The sequence below is a fragment of the Raphanus sativus genome, unplaced genomic scaffold, assembly GCF_000801105.2.
Source record: "Raphanus sativus cultivar WK10039 unplaced genomic scaffold, ASM80110v3 Scaffold1408, whole genome shotgun sequence".
Classification (NCBI taxonomy): domain Eukaryota; kingdom Viridiplantae; phylum Streptophyta; class Magnoliopsida; order Brassicales; family Brassicaceae; genus Raphanus; species Raphanus sativus.
Genome location: NW_026616720.1, coordinates 629 through 22,366, shown reverse-complemented (window position 1 = coordinate 22,366; position 21,738 = coordinate 629). Strand labels below are relative to the sequence as shown.

Here is a 21,738-nt window from a genome sequence, read left to right as displayed (position 1 = left end):
TCAAACAGAATAACATGCTAACATGTGACAATTTTCAAGAGATTGAGTTTTCTAAACATACCGAGACATCTTTCAAAAACTCTAATGAAATATCATGTGGTCCGTAAGTCTTTGGACTACGCCTTCGTTCAGACCAGTCAACATACGTCACTGACCAGTTCGAGATCCCCATGGGATCAATTTTCTGAAAGAAGATCCAGCAAATAAACAAAAAGTTTTCATCATCAAGAAAGGTTTGAAAAACTACAGAAGATGTTGGTGTTAAGAAACATATCCTCACACTAAAGAATGTTGGCAAGTAATGTTCATCTGCAGTACAGTTCTTGTCACCCTCTGTCCCAGGCTTACTTACTCCACAATACTTGAGGAACTTTGAGTAGTATAGACTATCAGCCATCACTATCACCGCGTGTTGTCGCTTCATTGTGAACCACTAGCCAGAAGAGCACACAAAAATTACACCACAAAAGTAGAAACATACTGAATCAAGACAAAGCTCCTTGAGATTAAGGCTTGTCTTCTTCACCTGAGAACCCTTTCTAAAATCTTCCTTGGTAATTTCAGGTAACATGTCTTCCATGTGTCTACCTGTCCCACGTGGACCAGGATCCACAAAACTTGAGAAACAGAGATAATGTCAGTGAATGAATATACTAATGAGAACTCAAAACTATTTTTCTTTTGCCTTTAGGGGTCAGTTTACCTCTCAATGAAGCTGACGTTGGAATATAACAAATATCTATAAGTGTAGTCAAAAGTATGCAACGGTATACAACTGCACATGAAAAATACACTTGTGGTGATTTATACAAGACTTAATTGGGACACTTAATCAAGATTGGAATCAATACCCCTCTGAAAGAAGAACAAAGTGTTGGTTGTCAGGATCTTCAAGAGCATTAACTAGTAACCTCTTCTCAGCATCAACCATTGAAGTTCTTCCCCAAGTGACCTCGTCACTATGAATCTCTCGATCATAGAAATGAGGACTGATGTGAACTGGCCGTTCCTTGGACGGGTGGATGTAAATAGAGAACTTCCCTTCATGACCCTTTACAACACCAGCAAAAATTGAGTATATTAGTGAAAAGAATGTAGATAAAGTTGGACTTTGTCTTAGGTGTTGTTACCTTGAAGAACTCATCCCATAGCAACTCAAATGGCAAAGTACCATGAGTCAAGAACAAGAAAGCGATCTTGGAGTTTTGGGTTATGAAGGAAGGAGTTCTAAGTATGTCTCTGACCACTGCTCGAGCTGCTATCTCTTTAATAGTGAGTTTCCTGATATGAGCAGGTAGCAACGCTGAGAGAGCATCCTCGCAGCCTCTACCGCTGGAGAGTACATGACAGGAAGATCTCTTGCCATGTCGTGGAACATGTGAGTACAGATCAGAAGCATGCTGATCACTGAAACTGTCAAAACGACACATAAGGGCTTCTTCAAAGATGTGCGGTGACGTGGCCCCAGCAACTTCTTCTGCGCCTTACTCATTGAAACCAACCACGCATAAACACCTCCCTTCTCTCTTTTAATAAGACATACAGAGATCGAATTTTTGTTTCACCTCTACGTACTTCTTTTAAATAGGCATTGCCTTAAGGACATGCAAAGATTGTTTTTTGTTTTAAGAAAAGATACATACAAGTTGTTGTTAGTGTCAAGACGATTGCGTCTGTTCTTTTATACTTGATCACTCCATTATCTTAGTAGTTTCTGTCTCTGTTGTTGGGTTTGAAGTAAAGAATTGAAAAGACTTTTTGGTGAAACCAACAAGTCTTCTTCTCCAGTGATTGAATTTAAAACAAAGATTAGACAGAGAGAGAGAGGAACGTTATTAAAGAAGGGTTTTCCATTTCTCAGATAGTTTCCCTAAGTTTGTTGTTATCAAACAATGTCACAGAAGTTCCCTAAATGATAAATATTTCCATTTTGTGTTGGATTAGAGTTGGCTTCACGACTCTGGAAAAATTGATTATCATGAGCCCCTAAAAGTATAAATGCTTCATAAAAAATGAGATTGCAAAATGGGAGGACTCTTATCCACAGAACCCCACAGGGGTTTTTTTAAATTTTTTTTATTTTAATAAAAAAAAAATTAAAACTGCACCAATTGCGGGCCTCCACGTGTCGTGGGGTTCGCAGAATAGTGACAGAAACCCACAGAATCAGTTTCTCTCTCTGGGCCTTTTTCTCTTTCTCTTCTCCTTTTCTCATATTTTCGTAGACCCCATCCTTTCTTAAAACCCCTATCAAAAACTGCAATAAGAGTGCTCTTAATATCCGGCTGTCTTTGAAGTTTGAGCTATTCTGCTATCATTGTGCTTGGACAGTATAATGGGTTAAGGCAAATGACTGTGTTTTGGACCTTAAGCCCAATTTTGATCGGGCCGGAAAGCAAAATATGTGTTATGAACACAGTGAATATGAAGTTATCTATATTATTAAAGTTGAAGTACAAATTGGAGATGTTTGGAAACAAGAATAGTAGGATAAATGAGATATGTTTGGCAACATGGATAGTAGATATGTGTACTTTCTTTTATTTACACATTTATCCATTGTATTTTCAATAAATTAATAACAAATGAGAATTGCTTAGAAACATTAATAACACATTTAATACTTCTTTTTATTTAAACATTTAGCCATTGTTTTTATAATAAAATTAAACAACATTCTTTCTATATTTCTTTTTATTTACAATTGTGTCGCTATATTTATAATTTTTTATGGTAAAAATAAAAACACAAACTGAAATATAAATAGTATATTATTAAAAAATTAAAAAAGTATTATTACCTTATTTAGTTTAGTCAAATATAAAAATTTCAAGATTTCAATTTTCAAAAAAAAAAAATCATAAAATTAATTATAATTCATAGAAAACTGATGCAAAAAAAATTAAAACTTTGAAACATAGATAAATGTATGTCAAGAAGAAAAAAATAATGGCTTATGTTATTAATAAAAATTGGAAATCCATTATATCATTTTTAAAATATACAAAATGGACTAATCTAATTACCTAAAAATATTGTTTTGTCTAAAATAATCATAAAATAAATTTAAATTTTATATACATATTAAAATATGCATATATCCAAAAATTTATTTTTACTAAAATATTTTCCAATAACCGTTATTAAAAATATTTTCAATATATATAAGAAAAATACAACAAAAAGATTAATTTTATATACCAACTTAAATTAAGGTTTTTATATTTCACATTAAACTTTAAGAATATAATATAGATGATTATTTATAAGATGGTACATATAAAATACTATTACTTATATGATTATATATATTGACATGAAAAATGAATAGCAATATATTTTGAAATATACATCCGCACGGGCATGCGGGTCAAAATTTATTTTAAATTACAATGTAAATATTTAATAATATAGAAATATGTCACATTGTTTAAACAAAATATTAATATAAAAATATTGTACCGTTGCGTTCTAAAAATCATTTATTTTAACAACAAGTCAAATAAATATGTTGATTGGAGAGAGAATAAAACAAAGTCAGAGAAACACATAGTTTACCAGAGTGAGAGTGTGTGTCGAATTTATTATAAAGAAAGTTTCACTAAGATAAATACATTCAATAGCTACAAACAAATAATATATTTCACAAAAGTGAACAATAAAACCCGCGCTTTCGAAGCGCGGGTCAAAATCTAGTTCTAATAAAATAGAAATTTCTCATATCATCCTAACTTTTCTTTTGGGCTGTTGTTCAATTGAGATGTGACTGAATCAGATTTAGTCGATACAATTCACTTTCAGTTTAATCTGGAGATTCATTGCAAAGGTTTGCTTCAAACAATCATTGTGGAAAGCAAGAATGTGTGTTGTTCTTTGGAAATTTATCATAGCCGCTGTGATGATTATGTAGGGCCCTACAAAATGTTGGCCATGACAAGTTCTTTGCAACTACATTGTAGGCTTGTTGGTAAATAACTAAATATTCATAAATGTAGCAGCAGTAGAGTAACTCGTATTTGTAACTGGTTTGTGGATTCAATTAAAGAACATTCGAAACCTTAATTTCTAGAGAATAAAATTGATTACTTCTCTCAATGTAATTATGAAATTATCACCATTCCCATGACATTATGTGTAAATATGATTGAAAGAGGAACTTTGTCACTTACATCAGAGACTCTTATAAATGATGTTAAAATGCAATGTCATTTCCATGTCACAGATCACAAACTAACGCTGAAAATACACTATTTTACATCTTAGCTAAAGAGATCGAGTTATCATTTTTTGACGGAGAATGTATATTTTCAAATGTTTTACAACAAATTATATTAACAATTAATTTTAAAGAACTTGTAGTTATCTTCGCTCTTTGTTCAACGGAAGAAAAGTCAAATGTTTCATACGATATGTACGCTCCTGTTTGAGTTCTTTTGTTCCTTCCCCTTGGCCTATTTACGGAAATAAAAAGAGAGAGAAGGTTTCAACAAAAGTATCGTTCTCGTGAGTGAATAGTAAAGGAGATAATGTGGAATAAGGGAAATCTGATCCTCTTATGGGCTATGCTCGTTGGAGTAGTCGCCATGGCCAGGGAACATCGTCTCTTTGAGCGGACTAAAGGCATCAATGGTCTAGAAAAGATCATCATCCGCGATCGTCAAGGCAGATCTTTCGAGGTACTTTCCTTATTTGATCATACAGAACAACCAGATCCGTGCGTGTTAGTGATTTAATGTGGCTTGTATAATGTCAGGTTTACTTATATGGAGGTCAAGTGACTTCTTGGAAGAATGAGAAAGGAGAGGAGTTACTTTTCATGAGTAGCAAGGTTTTTCATAAGCATCCTTTAATAACATCATCATATTTATACATAACATATGCCCTAGCTAATCATTAGTGAGATTTGATATCATGTGTAATGTATCTGTGCAGGCTATATTCAAGCCTCCAAAAGCGATCCGTGGAGGCATTCCAGTATTGTTTCCACAAGTATGTGTGCTTTTTATTTACCAAAAAAAAAGTATGTGTGTTTTTTTTTTAAAAAGCACACATACTTTCGAATGTTCTTTTTTTTCTTTAATTTGTTGTTGATTGATTTTTAATTTGTTTTGTTAATGAAACTAGATTCGATCTCCGCGCTATGCGCGGATAAATGTTGAAATTGTTAAGTTTTAGATCATAAGTTTTGGATTTTATCTGGGATTGGAGTATTCTTTTTTTTTTGTCAATTGGATTGGAGTATTCTATTTCATACAATTATTTGAAATCTGGTAGTTATTAAGTGCATGTAACCAAAAAAAAAGAGTAAAAGGGTTGCATATAGTAACGTAAATAATGTAAGAAAAATTTAAGTATACTGAAGAATAAAGTTTTTGATGTGGTTCATAATAGAAAAAATTATTATACGCCCGAGTTTATTTCATAAATTTTTATTTTATTTTAAAATATTATTTATATTTAAATATGTAATATATATTGGAAACTCTGGAAAATAAAAATTATTAAAATGAAGTTTCACATCTTAGAATTTAAAACGTAAATAATGATAAAAATACATATTACATTATTTAAAATACCATTACAGTAAATTTAGTTAAAACTCCAATAATTTAAGATTTTGATTTCTTAACTATTTTGTTCATTCGTATTGTATAATTAGTGACTAAGAGTTTAAGTTCTTCCCAACAAAATCAATCTCTCTAGAAATACACATGAAAGATAAAATTGTTGAATTTTCTTACAATTTCAAAAGTGTTGGATCTAATAATTTTATCACCTTGATAAAAGGTAAACAGTTGATTTATTGAACATTTTCAGAAATTTCATAAATGTTGTTAGAGGTAACTGGTAAGTGCTCTGAGTATTTTTACTGTTCTTTTTATTTTTACAATCATTTTGATTTATCAATTACTTTTTTAAGAAAATAATTTAAAACTACAGCCCAAAAGTTAAATTAGGAAATATATTGGTTTTGGAAATAATTTTTTAAAATATATACATTTAGTATTTTGAAAATAATTAATATAAATTTACATCAATCTAATCTAAAGTCACAGAAAAAAAAACTTACAACATACATTCTAAATCAAAATAACTAAAGTCACATCCTCTACCAATCCAACATAGATGTTACTCTACTTAAAAATGTTCCAGTAAAACTGAACCGAAATAGAAAAAATGATTTGAATTTGGTAATACCGAATAAACCGAATGGATGTTAATTTAAGGAATAACGGTATCTGAATATGGTTCGGCGTAAACCCGATAAAACCTAATAAATCGAAGAAACCAATTAAATAAAATATGTTAGTATACTACTATACATATATACGAAATTTATAATAAAATTAGTAATATATACATGAAAACACTGATTTTATTAATTCTTTTATTTTTTCTAAGTTTAAAAAAAATCTCATTTTTCATTAAATTAAATAAAACATATTTTCATTGGTACATATTTATGCTAAGATATAGTTATTTAATACTATTATGATATTAATAGTTTTCTTATTTATATTTTTAATAGTAAAAATGAAAAACAATATAAAACCAAATAAACCGAAAATCGTTAGTACATAAACCAAACTAAACCAAATTAGATATGATATTAATATGGTAGCTTATTTTTATAAACTGAAAAACCAAAAACAAAAAAAAAAAACGAACCGACATGTGGATTGAACACCGTTACTTTATCTAAATGAATGTATGTAAGCCGTGTTTGTGATTTTTTTTTTTGTTGTGGTCATTGATTTCGAAGATTTGTATGGTAGAAAGATGACGAACTTTGCTTTAGAAACCAATCACAATTAATAGGAAAAACATCAAAGGATTGACTAATCGCCAAAAGCTAAAGTGAGACAAACGTGGGTGGCCTAAATGACCAACACCTTAATTACATAGCATAAAGTTAAAGAAATGATATTAACTAAATGAAAGGTTTGAATCTTTCACATAAACATTTGAAAATGGAGTAAGAAACTCTGAACTTTTACCAGTGATTCGATTCATAACAAATCAGATAAAGTGAATACAAATACTCAAAATTTGTGTTTTTAGTTCTCCGGAATAACCCTTAAAAATGATGATGGAGGTGGTACCGCTCTAAGCTGAGTATTTTTGACCTTTGAGAAACAACCCACTACTTGTAAGGGATTGATGTCTCCAGCCACACACCTTTGAAGGAAAATTAATTTTGAATGACGTCACACCTAAGTGTTTGCCCAATACAATTATAAATTACCTTAAACCCATTCACAATGACATGTATATGTTGTGGATATCATGTTGAAAAGAAAAGAAAAAAAAGAGCTGTTGATAAGAAGAGATTGACCTTCATTATAGATAGATGTTTCTTCACTTTGCTTCACAGCCTCTACATGGACAGTGAAGACACGCTAAGAACAACCACCTGTTTTTCCAATACAAACACACAACAAAATCAACCCTCACGCTCTCTTTGTTTACATTCAAGCTCTACTTCACATTATTTACTTTCGAGCATTTTTAAACAAATAATAATTTAAAATTGTAGGTTGTTGACCATCTTCTCTCAATCACAATATGAAAAAGAAAAAAACCTCATCAACTGCTGTATATCTTCGTTCTCAAGCGTTTCATTACTTCTAGCCCTTATCTCTTCCTCTGATAAAAACACATCACCTCCTCTGTTGCCAGCATTTGACCAGTCATTAAAAGGCTGAACCAAGTGTTGGTTTTACAAAAGTCTTATCTAATGTCTCAGTATCTAAGCCAAAGTCAAATGTTTTTCATCTTTCAATCTTTTTGTTCCAGTAAAATTAAAATACATAAAAACTAAACCTGGCTTTCTCAAAATAAATGTTCTGCTGACTGGCTTTTTGCTTTTGCTTGAAGGCATCACACCATTGCAAAGAGACTGCATCGACGTTATGCTTCATGAACTTTATCTGTTGACAGCAGATTGCCAACAACAAAACACATAGAAAAATGTTGCTAGTATCTCCATTGGCGAGTAACTTACTAATCTGTGGAACTATAATAGGCTCTGTAAAAAATAAAGGGGTTAAGAGTAAATGTAACCTACCTCAATGTACCTCGCATGGTACAGCTTTAAGGGATTCCAAGTAATTCTCGAAATCTAATGTTGACATTGCCCGCAACAAATCCTCACCATTCACAGTTTTCCATTTCTCTTTCTGGCACTTGTCTCTGGCTCTGCATTAATCAGAAATTCAAAATTCGAAAATCAGAGAAAAACATAAAGACTTTCTAAGCTACAAATTAACCTAATAATCTAAATTCCAAAGAAAAAAAATTATGTGTTACAGACGCAATTAAAGAGAAGAAACAACATGCTCCCTGGTAATGAAGCTGATGTACTCGGAGACGCATTCCTGGACTGTATCTTTAGCATCTTTACCGATCATTCCGTTGGGAGGCAACGCACTCTTCATGATCCTGCTTATATTAGCTATTGGTAGGTATCAATCCTGCTCCCTAACCGAACCGAAGCTTAAATCAAAGTTTACCTTCTCATTTCCAGTCCTAACCGCCAGTTTATCAATGAGATAAGTAGTGACATCAATTTGCTTCTTTGTAACATCCTTAGATGTAAAAGTTTTGGTGAAAGTTGCTCTTATATTGTCTATGTTGTTCTGCAGTTAGAAAAAAAGAAATCTGTTGCTAAAAAAGAGAAACAGTAATAGCGTAAGCACAAGCCTAAAAAAAAATGAAAGCTGCCTACCGTAAGATTTTTGGCTTTCTCATACTTCTCCTTGTCACTCTGACCTTTTAAGGCACTGCCAGCTGCCAAAAATACATAGTTAAACTCTTTTTGATAGGATCATTCCAGAAAGCTAGCCAAGTGACGGTGTTGTGTTGTCATGCTTTACGTCTTTCCATCTGCAGTGTCACATCTCACATAGCTTAGTAATATCTTTATAAAATGTTTTTTTCTATTTTGGAGGTAAACCAAGGGGAAAAATCACAATACTTTTTACCAAGGTTTTGATTGGACATTCTGGAACAGGAACACCTTTCCCAATGTTCATGGTGATATCAGATGGATGGATACGCATACGCTTCTTTAGTTTTCCATCTGAAGACAATAGACAGGTTTTGAGAGGGAAAACAAAATAGACAATGCCTTACTCGAACCCACAACGTCAAAGTATATTGATCACAAATAGTGCCAAACGGACTCTCACGATTGTCAAATTTCATTTATAAATATTTTGGACATGTGTATGTCACTATCATTATGATAATTACAACAACAACATTGTAGCAGCAAAAAAAGGATAATTACAATCAGCATTACATGGATTCTTCTTAGCAGAAGATTTTAGTCTTCTTCTGATTCTACTGAGAATGAAGCGAGAACCGGATTTCCCACTTTTCGCATTGTTGCATGTAGTTTGTGTTCCAGGTGATGAACCAGGAACCAGTCCATTTGGTTCAGGCTTCAAGATTACAATTGTTTGTGTTTCTTTGATTCTCTGAGAATCTCCTGAAACTGGTGAAGTACCAATGTCCCGGAATGATCCTTGTTTAGAATCCAAGAACTGAGATGCATCCACAAGGCTCTTGCAGTTCTCTACCTCGCCACTGTATCAACTCACTGAACTTCTCTTCTGAATAATCATCTACTGAGTCAGCATCCCTCTGATGATCCTCTGGTTTCTTGTCTGCATGATCATTAACATCCTCACTGTTGGTTTTGCTGCATGTTCTTCTTCTCTTCTTCTCCTTGTCTTTCCTCTGCATTTAGTATCACACTTTTGCTGAGTCTCTTCCTCTTCAGTGAGGTTCTTGACACACTGCATTTCAGCTTCACTCTCATGAGACAATAAAACACAAACAATCTAAATCAGTTACTAACTCCTCACAGCAATTTTACACAATAAAAAACAAATTTGATTCTCAAATCCAGTACCTCAAAGTAGCAGTCACAGGTAAGCTGCTTCTCCACCATAGTCTCAACACCTGCATTATTACATTAACCAACAAAATGAGAATCCATTTTTTTTTGTTTCAGACACATTTTCCTAATGATGTCCCAAAAGAAAAAAAAGAAACTGAAACCTACGATTCTTTTGCTTCCACGTTTCTTATCCATCAAAAGCTTATGGATAGATCCACCATGTCTGAAATCAAACATGCTGTTCATAAACATCCAAACACATTATATCCCTTCTCTTGAATTATATATTCTGTAAATCTCTTTCTCCATTGATAATACTTCACAGTGCTCTTCTTCTCTCTGTTTTCTACACAACAATAAATATTATCATTTTTTAAAAAAGTTACCAAAACTGTGAGTACAATCAAAGAATAACATGTCTGAATCAAAACTGATTATTATTATATGATTCATTCATGCAGTGTTGATCAAAGAAAGAATAGAATATAAAAGAAAAGAAAAAGTATAAAGATTTAACCTTTTGGAATCTGAACCAATGCTTGCAAGAAGAGGAATGCCGAGATATAAAGAAGTACTACTGATAATAATAGTACTTGCCCTACTCACCTCGAGTTCTGCCTCCATTGTTAAGCAGAAAATGAATCTTATAATATTATTGTTTTTACAGAGTTCACATAAATGCGGCTTTATATAATAGTGTCTTTAATTTGTTTTGTGAATTTTACTGGTTAAACAGAACAGTATTGAACGTAAGTGTAGATTTCAAATTTATTATTAATGTAAGAGAAGTTCGAATGCATTATGGAACAGAGGAGCCTCTTAACTGCGAATGCTGTATGGAAAGTTTCAACGACACAACACTAACATTTTCAATGCATGTTGATATGATTTATAAGATCTAATTTCTGATAATGGATCAGCCGAAACCTAACCTCTCCTTCATGTGGTCCGAGAGTGACGTCTTCGAAGAACATCGATTCATAAACTTTGCCGGAAGAAACAGCGCTGCGAACGTTTGGCTTGTTCGGCATGGTAGAGGAGGCAGCGACTTTGCCCCTAGCTTTGATCGATACGCCGGAAAAGACACCGGATACGCCGGAGGAGACACACGTTTTGCTGATCGATCAACCGGATGAGACACCAGTGTTCACGATTGGTTCAATCAGATTGGGAGAGGAGATAACGGCCTTGCCGTCTTGTTTCCTCCGGAGACAGTGGATTCTCCGTTGGGATTCATCGTAGAGAGCACAAAGAGTTTTGATTGAGATTAAAATTTGAAGAAGAGTATTATATATAGTTTCAGAGGAATAAAGGCGAAACGGTGCTATTAATGAGGTTAGTGAAGGTTTGATTGCAGAAGAGTTGGAGAAAGGGAATGGACAAAGAGGAAGACAAAGGAATCGACGAAAAGTGAAAGGGCAGAGACGTTTTGCACATCAGTGACGTGGACGAAAAATCTTTTCATGATTGGTTGATTTAATTTGCTGAGTTGGACACTCTCTCCTTTGAAGGTATTTGCCTTTTAATATAGTATAGATGTTTTTTCTTTGTATATGTAGTATAGTAACACAGGTCCGCTTCCCTCACATGGATTTGTTAGAAATAGGTTTTGGAAAATTGAGGCTCATCCTATTCCTGTACCATCGTCACATCATTCTTCTAGTGCTCTCGTTGACCTCATCATAAGATCATCCCAAGATGATTTGAAGATCTGGCCTCATAAGTAAGATTCTTCTCTTTCTCTCTCTCTCTGTCATTTCTACACCATTTTCAGATATTTGGTAAGAAATGTAAGTTAGAATATTCCATACTGGATTTCAAAATGACAAGACTATGAATGAGTTTGAATATGCTTATTTATTGCCAACTAGGCTTGAGTTGGAAGCAAATAATTCCTCACAACATATACATAGATGTGAAGCTTTTTAGTTTAATTCTCACAAAAAGTAACCAAATATATATATATATATATATATATATTTCAGGTTTATATATCGACTAAGAGTAGCATTGGGGCATAGAGGAGATTTAACGTTGACATCGCGTGTTACGAACACTGATGTAAAACCGTTTAACTTCACATTTGCTCTTCACCCCTATTTCTCTGTTTCCGATATCAGGTAATCTCTTGGTAATTCTTTTTTCAAGCCAACTCCTTGTGTTTGCTAGACTAGAGGGAGACAATCATCTCTCATATTTTATGTGTGTTTCACTGAGGCACAAGAACTCATCTATATATTGACTTTTCCTCAAAACATTTTTGATATCAGTCAAACATCATATTTCTTTCTCGAAATGTTATGTTTTAGTTCTTGTTTATTGTTTTATTGGTGTTAGTATATACTATATAAAGTTATATATGAACTGTCTGTGTTTAGTCAAATCCAGGTGGAAGGATTGCATGGTTTGAATTATCTTGACCAACAAAAGAACAGAACACGTTTCACTGATCATGACAAAGCTATAACTTTTAATTCCCAGGTAAACTTATCTTTCAACTCACTGATAATGTCAAAAGCTATAACACTGCTAACTTGTGAAATAGCTTGACAGGCTTTACCTAAACACTCCAAATAAAATCAGAATCGTGGACCACAAGAAAAGGAAGACAATCGTGGTACACAAGGAAGGACAAATTGATGCTGGTAAAAACTTAGATTTTCATATACAAAATCTCATGCACATATAGACACAATAAACATATTGTTTTAGTAATGATGGATCATTGATTATGATAATGCAATATGCAGTGGTGTGGAATCCATGGGAAAAGAAAGTGTCCGACTTGGGAGTTGAAGATTACAGGCGGTTTGTTGCTGTGGAAAGCGCTGCTGTCCATAAACCTATCATACTGGAACCTGGAAAAGAATGGAAAGGAATACTCCAAGTGTCTGTGGTTCCTTCGAGTTGAAAGCTTGACATTTATGCGCTAGTTTTCTGCAAATAACTTAATTACTGTTTAACGATTTCTTTTTGAACATTGGTATTTTGTAACACTGTAGTAACTTAATAGAAGGACCTATGTTTGATTCAGTATATTAATTATTCTCAAATTTTAGAATTAGTATATTTTAACCCCTTTTCGTTGATTGGAAAAAAAAATAAAAGAAAAACTAACAGAGACACTTGTCATCTAGAAACCAACCAATGTCTTGAATGAATGCGATTTCTTTCCTTAAAGAAATTATTCTCTAAATATTCATATTTTGTGTATACTTGTTCTCCAAGACATATATACTCTGTATATATTAAGTGATAGTGGTATCAAGAAGACGAACAGCATACAGTTAATTAGGGTATCAAAAATGTCTCATATCATTGTCAATCGATTATTCAAGCCCTCAGTCTCCAGAAATTTCCTCGTAAGCTTACATTTAGCTATGTAAATAATAAATAATAATAATTCAGTTTATAGACGTAAAAAATCAGTTTTTCTTTCGACTTTTTGAATTTTGATATTATTGTCTCTGACTACCTCAACATGTATATTATTGTAGAGACACACAAACGTTCGTCTGTTCACATCTGATCAATCCTACCCGTTTCTGTTGGTCGACTACATCCTCAAGAACCCAAGCTCTCCAGATGGTGGCCTCAAAAAAGACTACTCACTTTGCCGCAAGGAAAATAAAATCTTCATCAACGACAAGAAGGTCATGAAGAACGTCTGTGATGCAATGACCGTTGGGTTTTCACGTGATGGTTTAAAGTTGGAAGAAACGTACAAGGGTCTAGCTATCCATTACAAAAACGTGTCGGCTCATCTACCTCCTCTACCCGCAGGTTCAATAATTCAAAGCCTGGCCATGTCCTCTTTACCTACCCGAGAAAAAGATTGGGTAGTGGGTGTCAAGTTATCGGGATCTCGGTTGAGTCTATGTAGGCCTTTCGGGAGCTGTAAATGGATAGACATAAAAAACGCACCTGGGTCTATCAACCCTATGTCGAGCCTCATGTTCTCCAAAAAAGAGAAAAGGTTCTACATTCCTAGCCTCGGAGGCAACTACTTGTGCTATTTGCCAAAGGGACTAGACAAACTCAGGTTCATGGATCTGGAGTTTGACGATCTTCCAGCCTCGGTGTATGAGGAGGTTGCGAAGTTGAGTTCATATTCAAGAACAGACCATCTTGTGGAGTCACCGACCGGCCAACTCTTCCTTGTCAAGTGGTATAGTATCTAATTTAAATATATATATACAAAAATTCGTTTGTTGGTTATAAGTGGATGAGTGTAGTATTGCCTCTATCATGTCTTTTCAGGTATGGTGAGGACTCAGAGGTATGTATGGACTCAGACTCGGACTCCGAATTGGATTCGGACTCGGACTCCGAATCAGACTCGGACTCGGACTCAGACTGCGAATCGGACTCAGACTCAGACTCAGACTCCGAATCGGACTCAGACTCCGAATCGGACTCGGACTCCGAATCGGACTCGGACTCGGACTCCGAATCGGACTCGGACTCGGACTCCGAATCGGACTCGGACTCGGACTCCGAATCAGACTCGGACTCCGAATCAGACTCGGACTCCGAATCGGACTCGGACTCCGAATCAGACAAGGACGATGAAAATGAAATGTCAACACTGAAGCACGTAACGAAAAAAATCATGGTGTTTAGGGCGGGAGAGCAATCGATTTACTATGAGAAGACTATGATCTACACAGAAGATATTGGAGATCTTTGCATGTTTCTTGGACATAGCCAGGCTTTCTGCGTCCCGGCCAGCTCGTCTCCTGGACTCCAGCCCAACTGCATCTACTTTGTGGGTCGTAACTTTGGCGTTTATGATCTTACCACCAAAACTTGCACTACCTTCCACACAAAAGATCACGGTCCAGTAACGGGAATTGAATTCCCTTACTGGCAATTTCTCTCTAGCATCACTTAATTAAGATGGTAGTTGCTCGTTTGTTTGCTTCATTATAATGTTATAGGTTTCTTTGCTTTCCCATGCCATCATTTAAATCCATTGTTCCCTTGTTCTATTTTAATGAAACTTACTATATTTTTTGTTCTATTCGATTCCAACAATTAAGGTAACCTTAAATTTCATACACTTCTCAGTCTCAATGCTCGTGCTGTCAGATATGGCTTGAAACCGAGAGGCCTCTGTTTTTTTATAGAGGGTTCGGTTACTCGCATGAAAACTGAGGGTCTCCTCTCATCAAAAAGTTTTAAACCGTACAAAACAGGCATCTCAATTTTTATCTATCTATATACATGGTATGATGGTAATAACGAGAAAATGATTTAAACGTGTTATGTATACCAAAAATAAAGTTAACCCGCAACTCTACGTCTCTACCCTTGGCTTCATGAACTCTCTGTACGAATATATAATCTCCTTCGGTATTTTGATTCTTAGAGATTTGAATGTATTAATGTAGAAATGAATAGAACTGCGGAAGCCATAGAAATGAGTGTGACCTAGGAGTCTAGGACCAACGTTACCAATCTTATATTTGGCCGGATGGTCCGGGGTTTGGCAGCAGTATTTCCTATATCTTCAGAAGCTGGCTAGCTTGTCTGGTTCCTTCCTTGGCTCAGAGGTCAAAGTTTTCTCCTCGGGCCCAACACCCATCTACCTCATAACTGATTACTCTGAGGGTCCATTTTCCTCATATCATGTATGCTACATACTGGAACATTTCCCTTTGAGTTGTATTTCTCTTTGTTCCAGCTTTTGAACTCCTTTCTTAGATTAAATGAAATATCTTTCTAGCGTTAAACATTTTGATTTTACACAGAAGACATTGAAGATCTTAAGAATAATTTTCAATCTTCTTCAGTCTATCGGTTCTTGTAGATTTGAAAGTGTTGATGTAAATATTTCAAATTATTTTCAAAATTTTAATTCAATATACTAATTTTTTTTAACTACTAAGCCATCAAGGAAAATATTCAAACAATTAACGGAAATTGCATAAAAACACACCAGTAGGTAGTTCAACGCAAAAAAAAAACGGAACCGAAAAACGAACCGGAACCAAACTAATACCCGGACATAAAAAAAAACAAGTTTTAGCTTTCTGATATAATGTAAAACTAGATATTGACCCGTGCGACCGCACGGGTATTTATTTTCTGTTTTTAGTTTTAATGTATTAAATGATGTATTTGTAATATTTGATCATAATTTAGATCAAAAATTATTTTTGCAGTTATAACAAAAATTAAAACTAAAAATTTAATAAAATATCCTGATATAAATTCATAATTTAGATCAAAAATTATTTTTGCAGTTATAATAAAAATTAAAACTAAAAATTTAATAAAATATCCTGATATAAATTTAGTTATCCTAATTAAAATAGTATAGGGATGGATCATAATGTTTTCGAATTCCAAATGTTATGAATTTATATTAAAATAAATTTATTAAAAAAATAATTTCACTCTGCTATTTTTTATTTGTGGAATTTGACTTGTGAACGTCTGAAATTTTATTTTCACAATAACTGTTTTGTACTAAATGGTATAGTATATATTTGTAAATTTAAATGTATTACACTATTGTTAATATAACAAGTTAAAACAAAAAAAAATATTTATTACTTTGAATAATTATATTTTATGATTTTAAATGCCTATTATCACATTCTATCATATAAAAATCCAATATTTTTTTTGATCAACAAACAAATTCAATATTTATAACATATTATATTAATTAAATTAAAATTTAAAGATATCATGTAGTTGCAGGATCACACGTAAATAATGGCACAATAATTTTCCTACTATAATGGTAAACTTAGATTTAAGAAATGTATTTATTAACCGGAAAATACAACATTAATAAAATTGAAAATAATTTCGAAATTGATTTAATAGATAAGGAAATTTAAATTTTATATTAGGACAACACATTAATTCAACTGAAAAAGACAAACGTTAAAATAGACAATTTAATTTATATTAGGACAACACATTAATGTAACTAAAAAGACAAACATTAAAATATGTAACTTAATTTAATTCTCAGTGGCATTGCAATGTAAATAACTTTCAAAACTTATGGGTAATTTATATGTGTACTTCTCTTTTAATAATATATATGTCATCAACCATTCGAACCTAGTCGACAGGAAGATTGAAAACTTTATTACCACCAGACCACGTTATTTTATGTACTTTCTTATATTACATATATGCATGGTATTTCTGTATTAAAATACAATAAATATTTATAAAACTAGCATTTTATTATTTGAATTCTGGTAGAATGACGAATATGCGAAGAACCTATTGACTGCAAGGCTAAAGGACTCCTATTCTTTTTTCAGAATAACCGATCAGGTGTTAGGAATCAATTGCAGTGAGAAGCTTCTCTTGGCCAAGAAGCAAGAGTTCCGGTGCGGGAGTAATACAATTTGTCTATTAGTGAAATAAAAAAATGAATCTCGTATAATAAATGAAGGAAAATTTTACGGCTTAAAAGAGACTTTAAGCCACTCTTGTAATTCTTCTTGAGTTATTTCTCATCGGATCTTGGTGTATAACTATTAGACCAATTAGATTAACATGTTAACTAACATATTTTGTATCTATTATATTAAAACAGAAGTCATGACTTTTTTCATGTGTATTTTTTTTTTGTTTTGGACTATACTTTAAATTTTTTATGAAATATATTTTCCCCAACCTTTCATTTTGTATCTAAATGATGTTGTTCTAAAAAAATTAGTCAAACGAAGTTGTTTTGCTTCTTTAAACACTTAAAACATCTCTTTCGCGAAACTAATGCTCCAACTCGACTTCATATTCCTCACTCGAAAATGAGGAAGATGAAGTCGATTTAAGGTTCTGGTTTCGCAAAAAAATGTTTTGTCTTTACAAAAGCAAAACTACTTTCTTTTGTTAATGTCTAATCAGTTTTTAGTAAATCAATGTTGTTTAAAGAGTTAACAAATATCTATTATCCAATCGAGTTTAACAGTTGACTATTCAGGTTTCTTAAATGGCCGAGTCAACGAAATCTGATAATTAAAACAGCCAATATTTAAAAATTGAATATTTTTTAACTCAAACATAAGTTGGAGGTGTCTTTGGCTTTAATTTGAAAGTTCATGGTTTTAGTGGCTGTTTTCTCGCAAACTATATAATACATGTATAAAAATTAACATGTATTTCATTAAATCTAATAATATAAAATCTTTATAACTACTTTAATCATGAAATCTTTTCATTTTAATTATAAATATAAATATATTTGAAAAATCTAACAAATCTTTGGAAAATATTTTAACAGTATCTTAATTTTCAGAAAAGTTTATGTAAATATTTTTGCTGATTTAATAATTAGAAATGAACTATTCTTATATATATATGCATTAATATATATACACATATATATTCAGTATCATTTATAAAATTAAAAATAAAATTATATCTTATTTTATGTATTTTATAATATTATCTAAACATGATAGATGTATATTGAAATAATAAATTTATAGTTTTATTCATTAATATAAAATATTGAAAAATTCTCTTGGAAAACATTTTTTAGTTTATTTTAACAAAAATAGCCTCCAGGAGCAAAATAACCAAAATAAGTTCTATTAAAAAAGTAAAATATGTATTTATACCCCTAAGATTAACTAATTTTTTTTGATCAAAAGGTTATGATTTAGAGTTAAGTGGTCGATTTTAAGATGAGGTTTCAAATTTTTTAAAAAATTAAAATTTTAAATTTTAAAATAAAAGATGCTATTTTGGTTATTTTATTTTTAGGGCTATTTTGTGACAAAAAACTTAAAAGATACTATTTGAGAGAATTGCCCTAAATTATTTATGTTTAAAATATAGTACGATGAGTTAACAACTTAGCATTCGCAAACTATATAAAACATGTATAAAAATTGATATATCTTATACTTTTGTATATGAAAAAATATATTATCTAAAATGAATAAACGAAAAAAAATAATGCTAGAAAGAAATTTAGCGGATCAGAATTGAGCATAAACTTAATAGAAAAACAATTTTCAAATATGGTGTTTCATGCATATATTAATTTGTTCAATAACTAAATGCAAATACAATAAGATAAATATATAAAAAACGACAAATACATGTAACGGTATTAAACAATTGATTAATTACAACATGTAAACTATAAAATTATTCTATTTGAAATAGTTATATAAACATTTAAATATATGATTAATTTTAAATTGTATATCATTAATGATCTAACATAAATATATTTGGATAAAAAAACTGAACAAAAATCCGCGCGGTTACGCGGATCAAGATCAAATATATATGATATCCGGAACCGAATCGAAATCGAACCAAAATCTCATAAGTATCTAATAGGTATAAGAATGATTTATCCAATATATCTGGAACTGAATAGTTCCTTGCCAAACCAAATCGAATACCCGAATGCACATGCTATCCGTAGGCATGAAAATTCAATATACTAATTATTTAAAAAATTTTAAATTAGTATATTATTGCCCAATTATATGTTATCGAAAAAATGAAAGAAAATAAACAAATTAAACGATACTTGTCACTTAGGAAACAATTAATTGAATGGATGCGAATTTATCATTTATTATTTTTAAGGTGAAATTGTGTTTCCTTAAATATATTATTCTCTAAATATTCATAGTTTGCGTGTACGTGGTGTCCAAGGCGTACTTTGTATATATTAAGTATCATTGGTATTATAAAGATGAACAGCTTACAGTTTAGGGTTTCAAAAATGTCTCATATTATTGTCAATCGACTATTCAAGCCGTCAGTCTCCAGAAAATTCCTCGTAAGCTTACATTAACGATGCAAATATATAATAATAATTAAGTTTTTCTTTCAACTTTTTGATATTATTGTTTCTGACTACTTCAACATGTATATTATTGTAGAGACACACAAACGTTCGTCTGTTCACATCTGATCAACCCTACCCGTTTCTTTTGGTCGACCACATCCTCAAGAATCCAAACTCTCCGAAAGCTGGCCAAGGAATAGAGTACTCAAGCTGCCGCAAGGAAAATGAAATCTTCATTACCGACAAGGAAGTCGCAAACAACGTCTGTGATGCAATGACTGCCGGATTTTCACGTGATGGTTTGAAGCTCGAAAATACGTACAGGGGTATAGCTATCCATTACAAAAACGTGTCGGCTCAGCTACCTCCTCTACCCGCAGGTTCAAAAATTCAAAGCCTGGCTATGTCCTCTTTACCTACCCGAGAGAAAGATTGGGTAGTGGGTGTCAAGTTATCGGGATCCCGGTTGAGTCTGTGTAGGCCTTTCGGGAGCTGTAAATGGATAGACATAAAAAACGCACCTGGGTCTATCAACCCTATGTCGAGCCTCATGTTCTCCAAAAAAGAGAGAAGCTTCTACATTCCTAGTCTCGGAGGCAACTACTTGTGCTATTTGCCAAAGGGACTAGACAAACTCGAGTTCATGGATCTGGAGTTTGACGATCTTCCAGCCTCGGTGTATGAGGAGGTTGCGAAGTTGAGTTCATATTCAAGAACAGACCATCTTGTGGAGTCACCGACCGGCCAACTTTTCCTTGTCAAGTGGTAAAATATCTAATAAACATTTATACAAAAGTTCTTTATTTAAAATTTCGTTTGTGGGTTATAAGTGGATGAGTGTCGTATTGGCTCTATCATGTCTTTTCAGGTATGGTGAGGACTCAGAGGTGTTAATGGACTCAGACTCGGACTCCAACTCAAACAAGGACGGTAAAATGAGATGTCTAACACTGAAGCAAGTAACAAAAAAATTCATGGTGTTTAGGGCAGGGGAGCAATCGGATCACTATGATAAGACTATGATCTACACAGAAGACATTGGAGATCTTTGCATCTTTCTTGGACATAGCCAGGCTTTCTGCGTCCCAGCCAGCTCTTCTCCTGGACTCAAGCCTAACTGCATCTACTTTGTGGGTAATAACTTTGGTGTTTATGATCTCGCCACCAAAACTTGCACTACCTTCCACACATACGAAGATTACGTAGATTATGAAAAGGGTCCAGTGAAGAGAATTGAATTCCCTTACTGGCCAACTCCAGTTTCTCTCTAGCTTCACTTAATTAAGATGGTTGGGTTGTTTCTCGTTTGTTTGCTTTCATTATAATGTTGTTATAGGTGTCCTTGCTTTCCTATGCTATCATTTAAATCCAGTGTTCTATTATAATGGAATTTACTATCTATGAATGGTATTTGTTCAATTCGATTGCAACAATAAGGTAACCTTAAATTTCATACACTCCTCTCATCTAAAGGTTTAAAACCCGGACTAAAATATCCACATTATCAAAAGGCATTGGAGATCTTGGACGTCCCTTGGAGTCAGGCCTAACTCCATGTATTATGTGGGCACTAGCTATATAGTGTTCACAATATCGCTTCTGCTAAGGTCCCACTTGATAAATACCCCTTACTGGTCTGTTCCACTCTCTTACTATTGACTTTGATACTATGGAATGTCTTTTAAAATTGGGTCGCCTGCATAACTTTTGGTGTTTTCTTTGGTTGGTTCACGTGCTAGTTAATGCTTTTTGTTCGTACTCTCTGACTATCTGAAAGAAATAAAATGATTAGAATTTTTTGGTCAAATATTAGTCTCGGTTATATTGTAACTATTTTTACTCGTTAGGAAGAGATCTACTGATCTGGTAACATATGTGCTGACTTCAATACTATTAAAACAGGAGAACTTTTTATCGACTATATTTTGGACTATCAAAAAAGTCATAACAGTCCAACTAAAATAATTCATTAGTTATTATCATATAATATTTTTCTAATCTAACAAATATCTATTAATATTTCAAAATTTGTAAAATAGAA

At 32.8% G+C, this 21,738-nt stretch overlaps 3 protein-coding genes, 1 long non-coding RNA gene and 1 pseudogene across 18 annotated transcripts; 3 read left to right on the top strand and 2 right to left on the bottom strand.

Annotated features, from left to right (window-relative positions):
• Positions 1-61: 61 nt before the first annotated feature.
• Positions 62-1,492, bottom strand: LOC130504197 (glycosyltransferase BC10-like; annotated as a pseudogene).
• A 2,941-nt stretch (positions 1,493-4,433) lies between these two features.
• On the top strand, positions 4,434-12,940 carry LOC108819889 (putative glucose-6-phosphate 1-epimerase). Its single transcript, XM_056998777.1, has 8 exons — positions 4,434-4,676; positions 4,754-4,828; positions 4,933-4,989; positions 11,467-11,630; positions 11,893-12,027; positions 12,286-12,388; positions 12,453-12,552; positions 12,658-12,940. Exons 1-8 carry the CDS (start codon positions 4,527-4,529, stop codon positions 12,816-12,818), a joined length of 945 nt encoding a protein of 314 aa, XP_056854757.1. The 5' UTR covers positions 4,434-4,526; the 3' UTR covers positions 12,819-12,940.
• On the bottom strand, positions 6,813-11,403 carry LOC130504196 (uncharacterized). Of its 15 annotated transcripts, none has more exons than XR_008941180.1 (11): positions 10,840-11,401; positions 10,425-10,521; positions 10,073-10,246; positions 9,920-9,969; positions 8,978-9,814; positions 8,729-8,886; positions 8,514-8,639; positions 8,337-8,442; positions 7,825-8,199; positions 7,337-7,414; positions 6,813-7,214 (listed from the first exon to the last, which is right to left on the bottom strand). It is a non-coding gene; the product is annotated as an uncharacterized LOC130504196 (long non-coding RNA). The 15 variants fall into 15 exon arrangements; XR_008941176.1 differs by having other exon boundaries at positions 10,073-10,253; positions 10,840-11,400; XR_008941175.1 differs by having other exon boundaries at positions 10,073-10,521; positions 10,840-11,402.
• Positions 12,941-13,212: 272 nt separating the features above from the next.
• On the top strand, positions 13,213-14,801 carry LOC108819890 (uncharacterized). The gene is made up of 3 exons (XM_056998779.1): positions 13,213-13,269; positions 13,405-14,075; positions 14,168-14,801. Exons 1-3 carry the CDS (start codon positions 13,213-13,215, stop codon positions 14,799-14,801), a joined length of 1,362 nt encoding a protein of 453 aa, XP_056854759.1.
• Positions 14,802-19,562: 4,761 nt separating this feature from the next.
• On the top strand, positions 19,563-21,107 carry LOC130504198 (uncharacterized). The gene is made up of 3 exons (XM_056998778.1): positions 19,563-19,688; positions 19,792-20,462; positions 20,566-21,107. Exons 1-3 carry the CDS (start codon positions 19,602-19,604, stop codon positions 20,966-20,968), a joined length of 1,161 nt encoding a protein of 386 aa, XP_056854758.1. The 5' UTR covers positions 19,563-19,601; the 3' UTR covers positions 20,969-21,107.
• Positions 21,108-21,738: the final 631 nt, after the last annotated feature.

What these genes read in the sequence shown, in the direction of transcription:
- LOC108819889 (XM_056998777.1), top strand. Translation starts at nt 4,527, where the DNA reads ATGTGGAATAAGGGAAATCTGATCCTCTTATGGGCTATGCTCGTTGGA. An exon ending in TTCTCTGTTTCCGATATCAG is followed by an intron (nt 12,028 to 12,285) that starts GTAATCTCTTGG and finishes GTCTGTGTTTAG; the next exon opens with TCAAATCCAGGTGGAAGGAT. An exon ending in GGAAGGACAAATTGATGCTG is followed by an intron (nt 12,553 to 12,657) that starts GTAAAAACTTAG and finishes TGCAATATGCAG; the next exon opens with TGGTGTGGAATCCATGGGAA.
- LOC108819890 (XM_056998779.1), top strand. Translation starts at nt 13,213, where the DNA reads ATGTCTCATATCATTGTCAATCGATTATTCAAGCCCTCAGTCTCCAGA. An exon ending in CAGTCTCCAGAAATTTCCTC is followed by an intron (nt 13,270 to 13,404) that starts GTAAGCTTACAT and finishes ATATTATTGTAG; the next exon opens with AGACACACAAACGTTCGTCT. An exon ending in CAACTCTTCCTTGTCAAGTG is followed by an intron (nt 14,076 to 14,167) that starts GTATAGTATCTA and finishes ATGTCTTTTCAG; the next exon opens with GTATGGTGAGGACTCAGAGG.
- LOC130504198 (XM_056998778.1), top strand. Translation starts at nt 19,602, where the DNA reads ATGAACAGCTTACAGTTTAGGGTTTCAAAAATGTCTCATATTATTGTC. An exon ending in CAGTCTCCAGAAAATTCCTC is followed by an intron (nt 19,689 to 19,791) that starts GTAAGCTTACAT and finishes ATATTATTGTAG; the next exon opens with AGACACACAAACGTTCGTCT. An exon ending in CAACTTTTCCTTGTCAAGTG is followed by an intron (nt 20,463 to 20,565) that starts GTAAAATATCTA and finishes ATGTCTTTTCAG; the next exon opens with GTATGGTGAGGACTCAGAGG.